We start from the raw sequence: 18,963 nt of genomic DNA, 5'->3' as shown, positions 1-18,963 counted from the left end.
AGTTGTTGTTTAGCCATTTTGTTTGTAATTACTTATTGGTGCAAATGCAATGCATAGATATTATTACTTTTTAAGTCTCAGCGTTACGTGTTTTAAGTAAATTCATACGATATCGTCATTTTACACCATTTCAACGGGAATGTAACTTTTATATGTAAGCAGGTTATGCACCTACGTTACTGGAATCTTCTAAATATACAGGGTGTTAGGTAAATGGGTATATGAGTCGGCACTAGCCCATGATAACATGGTCATATAAATGGTATGGTGAAGTCAAAAAATTAATATCTTCATTTTAATTATTTTAATTTTCATACAAATTGGATTTTATAAAATTTATTTTGTATGAAAATTTAAAAAAATAAAATGATGATATCAAAGTTCTGACTTCACCGTACCATTTATATGCCCATGTTAACATGGGCTAGTGTCGGCTCAATATACCCATTTACCTAACACTCTGTATGTAACTCAAAGGTGAAGACTGACTGACTGACTAACTGATTGACTGACTGGCTGACTGACTGACATAGTGATCTATCAACGCACAGCCCAAACCACTGGACGGATCGTGCTGAAATTTGGCATGCAGGTAGATATACGTAGTTATATGCTAAGAAAAGATTTAACGAAATTCCACCCCTAACTAAGGTGGTAAAACGGGATCCACGCGTACGAAGTCGCGGGCGGCTGCTAGTAATACATAAAGTCATACTGAGCTGTGAAAGTGAATTATATTTTCAGTAACATAAATTATTAATCACGTTAGTAACGTGAATAATAAATAATTTATGTTAAATGCAACCCTACCAGGGCCGTAGATATTTATTACAGCCGTTCCATAAATACCATTCGCACAGTAATTATTATTTAATATGTCCAACGTACGTTTAATGATATGATGGATGATTCTGTCGGATTATTACTGGAATACACAGTAGCTCGCGTTAAAATTCGATTTATCAAATAGATTATCCCAGACTCATTGTTACACGTTGATGATGAAGAGTGACTTTCTGAATTTATAGTAGTAGGTTCTAACATTTGATTCGAGATCAAAAGATGTGTCATCAGTAGGCCTAAGATGCGCACCGTGATAATTTTTATCGACGTCAAAATGAATGGGCAAAATCGATAAAATGGCGTGATATCCGCTTATCGCGGCGCGCATCTTAGGCTTACAGGGGGCGTAGTGTAAGTTTACGTCAAACGCATTCGATGTTGACTGCGAAAAAAGTGACATTTAAATGTATGACGGATTGTACAGCGCCCCTAGCGGAAACTTTCAAGAACTAAAATCTTGAATAAGAATAAGAATAAGAAATTTAATCATAATGTTCATTACATGTCAGTCAGAAATTTGATATCATCATTTTATTGTTTTTAATTTTCATACAAAATAAATTGTATAAAATCCGACTTGTATGAAAATTAAAATAATTAAAATGAAGGTATAAATTTTCTGACTTCACCATACCATTTATATGGCCATGTTAACATGGGCTAGTGTCGGCTCATATACCCATTTACCTAACACCCTGTATATTTTCTTGATATATTTTTGATGTAAACTCACACTAAGCCCTCAGATAATAATGATAGATTCATTTCAGAAAGTTGTCGGATGCCGATTTGTCGTGATACCCAAGCATATAAAGGCAGACAAACAAACAGCAACTTATCCTAAACGCATTCAACAGTAGGTACTTTTCTCGTGGGTAAGTACGACAAAATATAAAAAAGTGTACAATAATCCTTTAACATTTTCCTCTCAACAATGAAGCTAGTTAAAACAAAGTGGTCTCAAAAGTTAAACAATATTAATCCCTGAAAGAAGCTTCCCCTGTAGCCATTTCAAAATGCTGTACTCATTTTATCCCCCCATCTGTTTTCTGTAGCGGGATTAAAAGCTAAATAAACCGCGTTTATACGCCAGTAAGGTTGCGGACACACTATCAGTGTGCTTACCATACCATGAGTTTACGTTAGGTGTGCTCGCTAGCGACTGCATAAAAAAATTACATAAAACGTATGACATATTGTGCAGCGCCCCTATCGGCTACTTTCAAAAAATACAATCTTCATAGATTTTTTGACGTACTCCGCTAGCGAGCACACCTAAAACGTAAACTCACCAAATAGAATGGTAGGAAAAACTGTAAAAGAAGCATTTACAAATGCCCTAAAATTACAGATCTTCTGTTTCATTACAAACATTAGTTACATCTTTTTAATATTTTAGTCTAAAGACTATGGACTCTACAGATTTGAATTGCTCTTTTTTTCTAAGACGGTAAAGTGAATGTTTAGGAAAAAAAACTGATGATACGCTCTAGTTGGTCTCAAGTTTTGCCCTTAGTAACACATTTTAGTCATTTCTTTTTGATTACATAGATTCCCCGAATTGTAAGTGGACTTGTACTGAACTTTCCATATCATATCGATACAGACCCGAATTTCCCGAATTTCGGGTCAATGAAATCCCAAATAATATTATAAATGCGAAAGTAACTCTGTCTGTCTGTCTGTCTGTCTGTCTGTTACGCTTTCCCGCTTAAACCTCGCAACCGATTTTGATGAAATTTGGCATAGAGATAGTTTGAGTCCCGGGAAAGAACATAGGATAGTTTTTATCCCGGTTTTTGAAACAGGGACGCGCGCGATAAAGTTTTTCTGTGACAGACAAAATTCCACGCGGGCGAAGCCGCGGGCGGAAAGCTAGTAAAATCATAAAAAGTTTTATTAACACGTTGAGTGCGAAACCAGGTCTATAGACCTTGTGTACGTCTCGCTTACCGTGCGGCTAAGAAAATTATAGTCTTCCTTGTCGTGCGAAAGGCATAACTTCAATTGGGTCCGGTGTAGGAAAGTAATGAATATATATCTATGATGTATTTTTAAAATAGAATCCAATGATGTACCTACCTAAATACCAGGTTTTTAAACCTGGTACCGCACGGAAGTAATAAAATGTCTTCACAATGCGAAATCAGGTCGAAGCACCTTGTACCCTGCGCACCTGGTACCGCACCCCACGCTAGCTTCGTGCAACCAGTGTTGCCTCGCATTCGTAAGAAACGCACATGTCGACATGGCGTCAAGAGAAACATTTAAAGTTGTAACTAAAACATGAACATGATCGAGGAAACTCTGTGCAGATTCTGCCATACAGAAGAAGAAACGGCCATGCATGTTCTTTGCTCATGCTTTCCGCTTATGAGCAAAAGAAGTATCCATCTCGGGCGACACATCATGCACCCGGATGAGATAGCAGATATCACGCTCCAAAGAATCTGGAAATTTATAGACTCAACGGGACTAAGCAGTGAACTTTAAAGACAAGGGCTGCCACAATAGATCAAACCTGGTCGAGTTGGCGCAAATAAAGGCCCAAAAACCAATAATAATAATAATAACTAAATGTTATTAAATAATATATTTTCTTTAAGTATAGCTTATTTAAGTATTTATGCACGTATGTCGTATTTGTAAAATATTTAGACTAAATTATTAAAACATCTTTGTTTGTAACTTTTTTAAATTTTAAATAAAACTTAATTTAAACTATCGATATTTGTATTTCACATCCCTAGAATACCCACCAGACTTCCCTACTTCAGTGCGGCACAGGGTGCATGCATAAGCCTTGTATTTTGAATATAGCTATAATTTTTATACTAAACAAGTTATTCACAAACGCCTTCAGGTGTATGTCAATAAATGCATTATAATTAATATTCAAAGAAAAAAAACACAATATCTATTAACATGAAGCCAAAAATAAAATTAATATATCTTAAATATTACAAGGTCTTTAAGCCTTGTGCCGCCACAATGTAAATTTTAATACCAGGTTTACTGACCTTGTACCGAAGGAATGGAAAGTATTAGAAAGTTACTGCCGCAGCAAAGGTGTTAAACAAGTTTTAGGTTTAGGTCTTCCATTCAAAAGTTACCAAAGTATTCTATGAGAAACGAGAAAGTAAGTAGGTATCTTTGAAATATTATGAAGAGCGCTTCAGTCATTTATTATTCGGCTCCATTTCTACAAAATATAATTATTTTTATTTCGTCGTCCTTACATAATTCTAACTACGAGTTATAACAATAACTACTCAGCTTTTATAAATAAAATAATACATTAAATGTTGATGAATCCAAGCTTAAGTACTTATGCTCATCGCACTAACATAAGTCCCCTTTGGGATCTGAACTCGCAACCACGATTGACGTTGTAGTTTAGCAAATAAATGTCTGCCACATTGCATTGTAGAGACCTGCCAGAGAGTTGTGTAGAATAGTAGAAAACTTATTTTATTTTTACTGTAAGGAAGCTCGTGGCCTGAATCTAACTTGATGGAAAAATGCCAATTCCAAAGGTGAAAATTTTATCCGAAATTTTCAGTCACAGAGGAAATGGCTATCTTACCTCCAACTAGGTAGGTAAGTTTCGTATAGTCATTAAGTCGCATGTAGAGCAATTTGTAAATAAATGTAGAGCTAATGAGGATATTATGGATAAAAAAAAATTAACAACCGAAACACAACAATGTTGTTATCATTTTTGTTATTGAGATAGACCTAGCACAGAGAAGACTAACGCCTGTATTTACAAACATTACTGTGAGGTCTCACAGTGCGCGTGGACGCACAGGGTCACACACGAACCAATCACAGAGCTCTATTCAATGCGATGCGAATGCGAGCGTTCGATTTTCTGCTTCACTTAAGTAAGCACCGTTTGTGAATGCGGGCGTTAGTAAAAGCCACAATACGAAAGAATCTCTTCCTAATCCCACAGGATTTCCAGGACTAATGGGCAAAAAATAAAAAATAAATAAACAATTTATTGTATTCCTGACAAAAAAAAGTAACAACTTTAGAGCTCAGTTGTGTAGAGCCACCCTTAGGGAATATTTGTCGACGGATATGGGAGATCTCATTCCCATAATGGAGGTCAATGGATGCAGCTATCGGCAAACAGTGCCAATGAAGGCATACTCGCTTTACGATGATTGTCTATTTTCAATATTGCACTTCTATTTTGCAATATTCCAGAGCGAAATACTCGAAGTTTATACTAACACTTTTATAAGGATACGAGTATACAAGTGTTACTCTTCTAGATAACATTTAGGGTTAAAGAGTTACTAAAACATTACGTGAGTACGAAGTTTAGGACCGCCACATTTTTTCTGGTATGAGTTTAGTTCATACCTATAACGGCTATAGTTGTAGAGTGACCGTAAAGTGATTTTGTAAAATATAAAATACTTTTACTTATTTGCTCATGTTTTGTGTACCGAAAGATAGCATTTATTATGTCAGATAAACTTTTCACTGCATTTTAATGTGTTTTTTTCATGCTTTTAAAGCTCAACAAAAGATCCCGCTGCGTCGTCCACGTAGTTTATTGTGGTCTAACAAATTGCCGACATTTTTCCTACTGAAGCACGGTCTTTATTAGGTAGTACTGACGTATCTCCACTTAGATGTGGGGAATGCAATAAAGACTGTAGTGGAATGTATGTCAAATTCTAATGAACATGATGTGTGAAGATAAATGTTTTGTGGACAAGAAATGGGATAGAAAAAAGCGATTGCGTGTTCGGATCCCAGTAGAGCCACATTTTGGGATGAGTTGAGACTTGAGCTGGATCATTTAGACACAGACGATATATCTGCATAAACTTTGTTGCAGTAATTAATTAAATACGACGGCTACTTATTTATCGGCAGACAGTGGTGACTGAGCTTGTTGCGGTGCTTCTTCTCAGCGCTTGCCAAATGTTGGTCTCGAAGCGCTCGTAGGGTAAAAATATTATGAGACATGTAGAGGCTCCTTAAGAGCAAAATATCTGACTGAAGTACTATTTAAATAAAGAAATTTTGACTTTGACTTTAAACACTGTAGCATGTTATTCAGTCGCAATCCATGTTGCTTTGTTGAAGTTTGATGTGTTGTAACCTGTAATACTGATTTATTTAGAAAAATCAGTCTTCTAAATAAAACAGTAGTAGTGTTTGTATGAAAATATCACGAAGCTTCGAATTTCGTGCCGCTATATGTATATACTTACATACACCTATACATACACGTCCATTATGTATAGTACCTAGTCATTGTATCATTTTAGTACTCTGAATTGTTATCTAATCGCCATGACAGTAGCTCTTCAGTCTTCATAGTTTAGTGCTATAAATGCCTTAATAGCTTGAACAATCTGTCATTACTCCACCAAGATAGCCCATTCAATTATACAGTCGACAGCACATCAGACTACAATTTCATTGCAAAATGGCACTTATAAGAACCACTCTAGGTGCCATAGTAACACTTGACATGCTTTGCGTACCAGTGGGGTTACTCCGAAAAACGCTATCCGAAGTTTTTTCAAGTAAATATGCACACTTACATACTCGCATACTTTCTCCTTTTTATTATTAGTGTGACTTCTTGTCATTGTCATTACCAAACTATAATATTATGTATAAGCTATGTACTTAGTTTTTCATTGGTTGCAATAATCGTTTTTTCTTTTGCATTTTGTAGCTTGCCGAATTTTTACTGTACTGTAAAACTTTGCTGCAACCCTAACATCATTTACACATTAAGTAATAGTTTAATTTTGTCGAAGCTCTGCAATTTACTACTTTAGATCCTATCTGTGGACAATGGTGCTGGTTGCATTGTTACAAAATTTTCAAATTATTAAGATTTAGTACATAAGCCCTCAATGTAACTGTTTGTTGTCCCAAATAAAGAAAAAAAAAAAAAAGTTAAAATATCCAAACGTTATTCGTCACCGTCTTACTCACGCATTTATGATATTCGGCTTGGCCGAAGCTTCGGCTGGTTTATGGCCGAAAAGGGAAATATGGCTGAATGTACAGTCGACAGCACATCAAGCTATACATTTTCGTTGCAAACTCGCCCCTATCGCAACTACGTCAGATACCGCAGTGTTTACGTTGACGTGCTGTCGACCGTACTTTGTTTGGCCGAAAGTGAAAACTAATATACAGTCGGTCACTACGTCGAATGTTTCCATCCCTCTCACGCAAAGCGAGATGCTAGCATGAGCGACAGTGAAAGATAGACCCGAAACTGCGTGAACAGCTGTTTGTAGTAGCCCTATTGACATGTACCATTTGGCCAGTGGCAATTGCAGATACGGGTGTAATCTGTGATATGTGGCTGAAGTCATATGCCATGGAGATAGCCGTGATGTATGCGGGTCGGGTCGAGTTGCCTAATATTGACTGGTCGGGATATCAATTAGAATTGCTAATCGGCAATTGAACTTTACATTGTAAAGGCTGCTAGTAAAGTTTCATGACCATAGAGCAAAAACCTGTTTGTAGTTTAGGTAAGCAGCTGCATTTGGATTTCTAATTCACTTTTTACTTCACCATTCACTCTTTTCAATCGGTCATTTGAAAAAGTGAATATTCCTAAAAGTCCATAACTATAAAATGCACGATAAGTAGTCTTTATATTTTTATGGTTCATACGTTTTAAATATAAAAGCAAGAAAATGAGTAGATTTTTAGGCTGGGTTTCACCATCTTACTTTTACTTTAACAAATCTCAAAAATCTGTCAAACTCCACACAAAAACCACCGGTTATTACGGTCAAAGTTATTAAACTCAGCCTTAGTTACGAAATAGATCCAACCACTTAAAAATAAATGAGAATCTACATTAAAGTTAATTTTCTAAAACAAAAAAGAATCACCATAATCAGCGAGAATAAATAAAACAAATGACAAAAGCAAAGTTTAATACACCCTTCCAATAAATTAAACTTATAACACCGTTACATTTTACCTAAGCATCGAAATGTTGGCATAATTTTAAAAGAAAGCGTGACTGCCATTCTTCGAGATGCCTAACAGTTCGACGTGCACGACAGCCGAATGCCGTGCATCGCTCATTTTATTTCTACTATGCTCACTGCTCAGTCAATGTTTGAAATCGATTTAGTATAAAAAGAAAACATTTAGGCAACATGACTAATAGTTGTAACAAGCTGCAATAGAGCTAGGGAAGGAAGGTAAACGAACTGCTGAAGCAGTTCATTTTAGCCAAATGACGTCTACTGCTGGACAAAGGCTTCCCCCAAGGTTTTCCACAATGGACGGTCTTGCGCTGCCCGCATCCAGGCTCTTCCCGCGACCTTTACCAGATCGTCGGTCCACCTAGTAGGAGGCCTGCCCACGCTACGTCCAGCCCGTGGTCGCCACTCGAGAACTTTTCTGCCCCAACGGGATTTGTGTATGTAATGGAAAGGAGGAAAATTATAACCTAAGCATTATTCCAAAATATATCAACCGATCATAACTTTACAGAAGGATGCGGGGTAATTTAACTTTTTTTAATTTTCAATCACCGCTACACATAAAGAAAGAGAGAAAAAAATGTTTTTGGTTTATATTTTATTCGGTTAATAAATAACGGAGGTTACGTTATCTATCCAGGTGCTTCCCGCAACCTTCACCAGATCGCCCATCCGCCTAGTGGGAGGTCCGCCTACTAATGCCTGCCCAGGTTGATTCGTTCTATACTCTCCGAGGTGCAGGCAAAAGCTAAATGATAACAAGACCTAGAATCCAGTGAACTTAGCTTCGAAGTAGGTTAGGTACGAATCGATTCGATCGTAAACGATATTATTTACGACATAAGACGGCACGCTACGCTCTACGCAAGCTATTGATATTTCGACACGCACATGAATGAGGTCTATTTTGGTAAGGCAGCACATCAAGCTTCACATTGTGGCTTTTTATGTCATTGTAATAGGTTCGATTTTGCTTCAAAATTATAGTACAGCCCGATGGTACAAAACAAAATAGAGTTACAATAAACTCGAGTTTTTTTTACACAGGATTATGGAAAATAGTTTTCTGAATTTACGAATCTTGATTGAAACCTCGATAACATAGACCTAACATACCTAAAATACAAGCGATAAAAAAAACCTCTATTTTAAGAAAAGCATAGGATATAAACTTTCATCATAAGTTTACTTGAGCTATGTAGGTAGGCTTGGTGCTGTAGGATTTTTTTAACCAAAAGTATACATAACATAAGTTGAAACTAGGCAAGATTTTAATGAAATAAAAACAGGAAACCTATGTCAGAATAATCCACCCGCGTTACACAGATCCAGACGTTTTTGTGCATGGAATGTGACGCATGTATCGCCCTCCATTACCGCTGGCGGAAGAAGGGCGAACGTGCATTACTCCGTGGCGGAAAACGTCTAAATGCGCATTACTCCATGGCGGAAAACGCCTAAATGCGCATTACTTTCAGGCGGAAAATCGCCAATGGAAATGCGGCGAGACGCCTGGAACGTACCGCCGCATTTTTGTGTACGAAAAATAAGTCTCCGCATTGGAGTAACGGTTTTAGAGGCTTCTTCATAAGCAGCTAAGTGTTTTTTTAAGATTTTAAACTTTCGCGTTCCATTAGTACATAAAAAAGCGTCAAGCTGTGATAAAAAAGTATGTGTTATGAGTTCTAATGTAACTCATATAAAAAATGACACATTGAGACCCGTGTTTCTCTCCTCTATATCATAGTTTTTTATTTGTTACAGGCAAAGACCTAAAAGATTGTCATTTACCAAGAAAAGGTCTTACAAGTAGGTATTACATCATATGTTGGTACTAAAACCAACATATTTGACGAGCTGCCTACTATCTCATAAAGTACGTACATAACAAGTGGGTTTATTCATGCATAGTATGTAGCAGTTATCCCTGTCATTTGTTTGGACTCTGTTGTGTATTTTCACATTTTATACGAGTACTCATGATGAGTCATTATTTCTAAAGCTTTCCCTAGACTGTATACTGTAAGTAGAGTATGTGAGAAGAATAATAAATATGATGTAATTCTTTGCCTGCTGCTGTCTTTCCCGAAGACTATAATCCAAGGCAGCTCGTATGTACCATATTTTCCTAGATAGCATCTCACTTAACATCAGGTGCGATTGCGGTCAAATACCTGTCTTGTTCTGCATTAAAAAAAATCCGTTTCTTACACTGATACTTGAGACAGAAGAACAACAGACAAAGATGGAATTCCAGATGAACAGAAAACATTTTCTTAACGTTGTGAAATCGTTTATTATTTTTCATTATTAAATTCTTCGTAACATTATCAACATGAAGCACTCGGGAGCTATTCACAAACCATTTCAGTCTGAGATGCTTGTCTCACTCAATTATAACACAAAAGATCGTTTTCTACACTGTTTGAAGATTAAATATTTCAAGGGCATTTTGGTTGGGTTATTTAGATTTAAATGGAGATTCTATTTCTATTGTATGATAATTGTAACTGTGTCAGGCTTCGTTAACAACCATAACACAGTATACTTAATTAACCATAGGCTTCATTTGATTATGTTTAAGGGCTGATTTTTCAATCGTCAGATATCTTTTATCGGAAGAATAAACTTATCATTTTGACATATTTCCCATATTAAAACTGTCAATGTGCCAAACTTATTCTTCAGTTAAAAGTTATCCGACGATTGAAAAATCAGCCCTAAGTTAACAAAGTTACTACAAGTAATGTTGCACATGGCTATTATAATGATTCTCGTTTTAGATGAAAATCTATTTAAATCTTCTCTTCTAACACCCTTATATTCAACTAAGTGGGATGTTGCAAATTAAGGCCTATGTCCTAACCAAACTATCAAGATATTCCTCCAGCGCTAGGTGTTAATACACATAATAATACAGTATAGCATCTGAAAGCTCTCAAAGGAGCCATGTTTAATCTGGTATCCCCACAGACATCTCGTGAATATGACATAGTATGGTAATTAAATTAGTACCCTCAGGTCAGTCGCTTCTAGCTTAATATGCAGAAAACTCTTGGTAGAGTCGCTTAGTTTTCGTAAATAAGTGCTTTAAATTATTAATTGGCCTTCTCCACTGAAATATTAGTAAAATACAAATTATATTGGAGCATTAATGTTAACATAATTGTATCAGGTAAAATGCAGGCCGAGGCTTTCTCGTTGTGGATAAAAAAATATAATTACGAGTAAAAACAGTCAAAGAATGTCTTAAAAAGGTTTTAATGCGAGGAGCATGTCAAACCCAAACCCGTGACACCTCGTTCCAATGAGGGCTATCATTTTTATACTTAACAGTTGGCACCCCTGGCGATTGACAGGACCTTACTCTGCAGTGGCGCCATCTTGATGAGTGCAAATGCGATAGTCCTCCTACCACTTTCACGCTTACCAGTTGGTACCACTGTCTTCGCTACTAGCAAGTGACAGGACCTTACTCTACAGTGGCGCTAACTGGTGAGCGCTAAAACGATAGCCCTCATTGGAACAAAGTCGTGTTGCGAACTTTTTGGCTACTTTGGGTGTCACGAATTATTTGACGTTGACTGTACCTATAGTTACGACCGTTTAAAAATATTTTTTTTTAATATAGCGTGAAAACGGACAAAGGCAAAGTCCAACCGTTTTAACTGCCAAAGTTAAAACTTCCCTTTGGTAGGATATAGTCAAAAGTCATGAAAAAAACTATGAATTTTCAGCCGAAAATCCAGCTAACACCGATCGACATCCGTTTTGGTATTCCGACTGTAAAGTCATGCGTCTATTTTACTTTCGGCTCGTTCGTTCGAATTCTCTTTGTGTTCGCTCAATCGGTCCAATAGATGGATGTCAGAGTGCAGCTGTGGCGCGATATTCGCACAATATGCAAATTTTTGGTTGTACCATAAAATAAGTCTATTTAAATCAAAGTTTTTGGTTATCATTTCCACTTATAGTTGTGACCTTCAAAAGATATTATAGAAATGTAGGTAAAGTTTTCTACTACAATAACATTTAATTTAGAGAAGAATGTAGGTGTAAAATCACCATTAACCTATTCCTTGCATCCTATATTAATTTATTTTTAGGGCAGATATTATGTACCATCTTAGACTACATCTTACTTAATAACAGGTGCGATAGCGGTCAAATACCTGCCATGTTCTGCATCAAAAAATATACAGGGTGGAAACGATAAGTGATCTCATTCGATTATTTCTAAACTATACAAGATATTGAAAAACTGGTTACAGATCCTGAAAGTGCTTCACGAGCTCTTTCAAACGGTACCAATAATAGGTTACAGAATAAACTGGAACTATCCGAAAATTCAATGTTTCCAGCTTCCATACTAAATGTATGCCAACCACACAATATTAGAAGTGTTGTTTATTTTTTGTTAAATAATAAACTTAAAAAGTCAGTTAAATAAACTCGTAACTTGCATCTTATTTAAAATTATTTGTGGATAAGATTAGTTTTAGGCTTTACTTGCTATAATATTATCAAGAGATGAGTGCCATGACTGTGATAGTACTAAATGTATGGAAGATGGAAACACTGAATTTTTGGATAGATCCAATTTATTCTGTAAGCTATTATTGATACCGTTGGATAGAGCTCGTGAAGCACTTTTAGGATCAGTAACTAGTCATGCGATATCTTGTGTAGTTTTTAATATTATGTAACTTTACCAAATGTATGGAAGCTGAAAACATTGAATTTTCGGGTAGTTCCAGTTTATTCTGTAACCTATTATTGGTACCGTTTAAAAGAGCTCATCAAGCACTTTCAGGATCAGTAACCAGTTTTTCGATATCTTGTATAGTTTAGAAATAATCGAGTGAGATCACTTATCGTTTCCACCCTGTATACTTACAAAATATAGTGATAACGTCTTGATATAAAGGTTTCATACAAACTTAATTCACTCACTCGGTCCTTCAAGCGATATTCACCCTCGCTTCCCCGAAATCGTTTTTGTCTAACATATTTGTGTAACCTTTTCTCTAAAAAAGTCTCCGACCAAGAATGCTACTTGAGGCATTTAAGGGTTTATTGTTACAAGTATTTTAGGGTTTCTAGTGACTAATAAAGATGACAATGGAACCGATGTTTTTGACATTTAAAACTCTATAAAAAAGATCTTACTCGTAACTTCGACTGCGTGTTTCTTTTTTGCACAGAACCCTAAGAGAGTTGCCACACTGGCGGATTGCAAGCGGCTTCAAAGCGGAGCGCTTGCAATCCGCTAGTGGGGCAAGGCTCTTATTGTTTTAAAAAAATAAGTAGCTAAGTAAATCAGGTGACGTGTTATGTAACAATTTAAAGACATGTTTTTCAATATTGACAATTTAAAGATAAGCGAGACCGAGTTAATTAAGCATTACCTGAATTCATCGGATATAGATAGGACACCCATATTTCTACACTATAATGAGCAAAAAAGATATTATCTAATCTTTACAAAGTTCGAAGGTGACTACTATAAGAAGACTACCGTAATTGGCGGATATCTTTTTTACTCCCTTGACCGAATTGACACCGAGTGATTGATGAACGTAAATTAGGTCGTTATATAACGTGACGTAGGAAGAAGATTATTATAACTTTTATAGGCAGGTTAGGTACCTCAAAAAGGTTGTGTCAAGTAGAAACTATGAAAAATCAAGAAGCATAAATGATTCTTGTAGCCTAATGCAGTATACACCCCAAACTCGTCGACCGACAGAGTTGTCGACAAGATTCTTCATTTGAAATAAAGACACCGACACCAATCCACCAGTCTGTCGGCGGGCTTGGAGCGTAGAGTCTTTCTGTGATCTTAGAGCTCTACATTTGACACTTTATTGGGACACCTATGTTCCTATGTCTATGTTCCTTGATATATCCGACATTATTTTTAATGTAATATGCATAACATAATTCTGTGTGTTCCCAATCCCTCTAAATATTTATATTGTTCTTTAAATAAAAGTCACCTGGCTGGAGATTCGAAAAAATTGATCCCTGGTTAAATAAATACCGGTTAGGTACTCAAGCCTACACGTTTTCCGAAGAAGGTCCATCACAACAAGCAACTCCCATAATATTTCTATTGCCCCAAATTCCTGAAGCAGGGATTGATCGGAGAACAAATATGAAAGCAATTCATACGGTAACGAGGGCATAACGACTTATTTCAAGAACGTATTGAAAAGTTAGTACACTCGCGTGAAAGCTTTCGACGAAGTTATTTGCAGATTAGAATTGCCATATTATGTAAGAAAATTGAAGCTAATATTTAACTTTCCATTTATAAATTGATTTTCGAAGTAGTACCTTAAGTTCAAAAACAAACACTCCTATTTTATTTTCCGTTATTCTTTTTAGTTTGTTGTTTTGTTTTATAGGATTTATTGTAATCTAAATGATTTCAAAAAGGCTTGATGCCTACTTATTTAGGTATAAGAAGGTATCAATTTATAGGCCTACAAACAAGTTGTGTGCCATTTTTTTATTCAGAACAATGAAGTCTCCAAAAAACGTACAAAATCTCACAACCACAAGATCATGTTACAGTATCAGCACTGAAACTGTGCAAAGTAGGTAGGTATCACGTTTCAAGTTCGTTTGACTTTGTGTATGAAGTTCGCAAAATCTTCAAGACAGTATTCATTTCAGAAGTCAACTTGTCTTTCAGAAGTTATTATGAATGAATGAAGGTACATTAAGATGAACACTGCCATCTTGCGTCATTGTAATACGCGCTGTTTATGTAATATACAGGGTGTTCCAAAAAGTAGTGTTATAAGTCGAAACCCAGAAAAAAGAAGCTCTAGGGATACCACCCGACTCCCCACCCGGAATCACCGCGACTTTTGATAGTTTTCGAGTTATTTTTTTTTACCACATAGGATTTTTAACTTTTTTGGTTTACATTCGTGTTATGGACGTAAATACTTCTGAATCAGTTAGCCCTAGTATTTATCTAATAGTAATAAAAAAAATCAGGCATGTACCTTATCTATTCGCGCCACAGTGACCAAAAAAGTGTCTAAGCACAGTTTAAAACAATCATAACTCGAAAACTATCAAAAATCACGGAACATACATGGGGATGATTCGGATAGCCCTAGTGATGCTCTACCTCTGGGCTTCGGCTTGACACTACTTTTTGGGACACCCTATATATGTATTTTGTTGTTAAAATTAACGAAACGAAACTTTTTAAGAATGAAACGTACCTTATCATAAACGTGCCAGCTTCCTTAGGCAGTTCTAAACTTGTACATTCACGATACAATGTAGATCGGGAGCGAAGTTCGAAGTTCAACGTTCGTACGGCGAAGTTGGCGAAGTTAAATTATACGTAGCCCGCAATGTCATAACGAACTGGGTAATGAAGAAAAAGGTGGAAGCGTAAGGACGGCAGACTCGGTGACATTTTGTTTCAATGTTTATGGAAATGGGTGGTTTGCCTTTTTTATAGTGTCTAAGGTCGACTTTGACTCGATTTTTGGTGGTGCAAAAAAGGATTTCGCATGAACAGCTGTAAGGATACGCTAGTAAATATTGGGTATTTTGTAAGAAGATAAGCGTTTTTTAAATATTTTTTTACTGAGTTTCTAGCGCTGCTTATTCTCAGCACTGGCCCATTTATTGTCCCGAAGCAGTGGTAGGGTTAATACAGGGACGTGTAAAAGCGCTTTTAAAAGCAAAAATAAATGAGTTTTATGAGTTATTTGATAATTATTGGTAGCGTAGCGTAATGGTAGGTCGTATAAGAACGTGTGTGTGGGTGAAGTAAGGAAAAGAGCCATAGAGAAAGAAAACGCTAAAATAGAAACTAATTTTGCATCCTAAATCCTAACATCTCAGTGAATTCATAATCATTTAATTTTATTTGTTTAACCCACTTTCGTTTAAAGTAGAAACTGTTAAACTTGAATCAATAATATTATAGATAGAGTAGGCGTTTATATTCCTAAGCGTTTCATAAACAGCCAATATCGCGAACTTACAAGGACTTTCCGACTCTGAAATCTTCATTGTGTTGTCGTGAATTGTCTGACATTCTAATTGTCTGTCACAATCACGAACTGTGCAAATAAATAATCGCGTAACTTTAACAGACGACTTCATCATCATCATCATCATTTCAGCCACAGGACGTCCACTGCTGAACATAGGCCTCCCCCAATGACTTCATCAGGTCGACGGTCCACCTTGTGGGTTGACGTCCCACGCTGCGTTTTCCAGTATGTGGCCTCCACTCCAGAACCTTGCTGCCCCATCGGCCGTCAGTTCTGCATACTATGTGCCCTGCCCATTGCCACTTCAGCTTGCTAATCCGTCGGGCTACTTAGACGACTTAAAATTGACATATATTTGATGCTAGCGGGATTTGATTCCACAACTGAAGCTTTTCTAGTCCGGCATGCCGCCCACTAGACTGCCTTCTCTTATCGTAACGTACCTAGATCGAGTAATTTTGGTACCTAATCATAAAATAGTTAGCCATACTGTCCTATACGCCTTTGTAAACCTTACGGCTTTAGACTTGTGAACATTTGTGTATGTTGGCGAAGACTGTACCCACTGTAACAATGAAATTCAATTAACTGATAGCCGCTTACAACGCTCGTACTCGCGAACAGAGCTAGAACGTAGCCAAAGGAATAGAGCTACTACTCGTAACACGTTTTAATCGACTTTGAAAAAGGAAGAGATTCTATGTTTCACTGTAGTTTTTATTTTAAAAGTAGTTGGTTTAAACTGTATTAGACTGGATCCAAACATTGGCCCCAACATTTGTCGTCAATAGTCGTCCAACGTGTGGATCTAGAAAATCCTAAAGCTGATGCCAATACTATTTTGTAAATCCACACGTTAGATAGGGACCAATGTTATGGCCAGCGTGTGGAAACAGCTAAAGCATTTCCATTTTCTTGTACACAACGCTGTCAAATTATTTGTACCTACAGTTTCAACACGTAAATCTACTAAAGTTAAATATCTTTTCTTCAATCGACTTTAAACGTTATGTCAAAGACATTAGTTTAAAATTCATTGGGAGAATAGTCCATTACGTGCGTTGATCGGCTAGTGACCGTACCTAACCTTCCTGTTTAGTGCCTACTTAAGTATCGGACGATGACCATTTAAATTTATTTCAGGCATTACGCTAAGCTGTTGTTTCCAGCCGGTTAATACCTTCCCTTAGTAATCGTTAGCGCTACTACCACGTTTATTGTCTAAGCTTAGTAAAGTGCGTCATAAAGCCTATTAACGATACCCAACCTCAAGCATATGAATTTTACTTCTCTAGATAGTTGCGTTTTGACAGTTTGAGGTAAGACGGCCAGTTCCTCTATGGTTGAAGATTCCGGGAGAAAGAAGCTCGCTTCTACTTTAGACCTGATCATTACCTGCATCTCGGATCAACGGAGAACCCTTGTGGGTGAGAAATGGAGTCGTTTCATATGTGTAACCATTCATAATGATATTTCAGTTGTGTGTGTTAAATATCAATAACAATTGTGCTGTCTAATCTTTTTGTGCTACAAGCTAGGCTCGAGATTGCTTGAAAAGAGCTATATCACAAAAAAATCAATAGTAAGTTAATTTCGGAACAATGTTTTTGCTGTCAAGACAAATCTAGTGAGATTTTGTAAAACAAGTAGCATTATTTTCTTTGAAGCTTTTGTTGAAGAGTTAAATGAATTAAGATCATTAAGTTATCCCAACACTGAAACCACTGAAAACAACGTTAAATTAAATACAAACTTATATTCAGGTAAACTACTTGTTAGTAATAAATTCCTACATATTTAAGGCTGAGTTGCACCATCTAAAAACCATGACTATAATGATATCCGGTATTTTTTGTATGGAGTTTAACAAATTCTGACGTTTGTTAAAATGCCAGCCAACCCAGCCTAAGTTTAACAGTGTTGCTCTTTTGGGGCTTTAAAATGTTAAATACAAGACAAACTAATGAAATAAGCCAGTGCTGAAAAGAAGCGCCGAAACAAACTCGGTCACCGCTGTCTGCGATTGCATAGATTTACGTAACTCACGGACGGTTTCAAATCGATATAGAATGTCACATTGTTTACTGGCACAGACTATAACCATACGCTCACAAATCACCCCCGCTATTTATAGCTTTAGATTCTTTGCGATTATTTATACACTGTATTTCACGTCATGAAGAAGAAGCGTCAGCATGTTAGACTTGTACAATTTTTATATTAAAATAGCACTTAATAAATAGGTATATGATGCTATGGCAGGGTCTTGGCTTATGAATTGAAATAAATCTGTAAGTGTATCCAAAAAATAAAACATAATAAGTTTTGAAAAAGTGTACGAAGAGACACTACTTATTTGGCGTTGTAGCTTAAACAAAACCAATACCTACATACCGTTTTTGTAGACTTAACATCTAATTTACAAGTATGAACAACTTATTAGTCAGTTGCGATTGCCGCGAGTCCCTCGCGAGATAGGTTTGTGTCGAAAACCGTTGGTTAACATTAAAGTCTGAAGAAAGAAAGTTGTGAAAATGCACACTTTTGAGCCCGATCATGGACAATTTTCATCTGTTTAGTTTCCTATTCAGTTACTCCAAAGATTTCTCAAGATTTTTCAGTTGCAAACAAACAACTTGCAAAGTGTTTGGTACACTTCCGTACAAAAAATACCAAAAGTTTCTCATCCACAAACTCGCTAATATTCGTTGGCAGTATTCTTCATAGGATGAACGCGTATCTACCCAACGGAAGGCAGTCCATGCGGTACAGCCATTCAAAGCGGAAAAAACTAATTTTACGCTCACACAACTTTTCTTTTTTCATCCCCGACGGGGTAAGGTTGTCTCTCGCCTTTTGTTTGTACGTCAATCATATTTGCTTTGGCTCGTATTTCTGCGCTACAATACGTTATTGAGTTTGTGATGCAGTCTTCTTTCACTCTGTTCAATTAAACATTGATTGATCGCAATACAGTTTCTTCTTCTTTCTTTTCAGCCAAATGACGTCCACTGCTGGACAAAGGCCTCCCCCAAGGTTTTCCACAATGAACGGTCCTGCGCTGCCCGCATCCAGGCTCTTCCCGCGAC

General features: G+C 36.7%; 1 protein-coding gene across 1 annotated transcript in view; it reads right to left on the bottom strand.

Annotated features, from left to right (window-relative positions):
* Positions 1-18,749, bottom strand: part of LOC114364381 (uncharacterized) — a 46,481-nt gene extending 27,732 nt beyond the window's left edge. Inside the window, exon 1 of the mRNA XM_028320522.1 lies at positions 18,682-18,749. Within this exon, the coding sequence (XP_028176323.1) occupies positions 18,682-18,749 (68 nt within the window). The remainder of the gene's footprint in view (positions 1-18,681) is intronic.
* Between the last annotated feature and the right edge of the window lie 214 nt (positions 18,750-18,963).

This window comes from Ostrinia furnacalis, unplaced genomic scaffold (assembly GCF_004193835.3).
Source record: "Ostrinia furnacalis isolate ACB-3 unplaced genomic scaffold, ASM419383v2 OfSCF0419, whole genome shotgun sequence".
Taxonomy (NCBI): Eukaryota; Metazoa; Arthropoda; class Insecta; order Lepidoptera; family Crambidae; genus Ostrinia; species Ostrinia furnacalis.
Note: the sequence above shows the minus strand (reverse complement) of the source record. Positions and strands in the feature narration are given on the sequence as shown.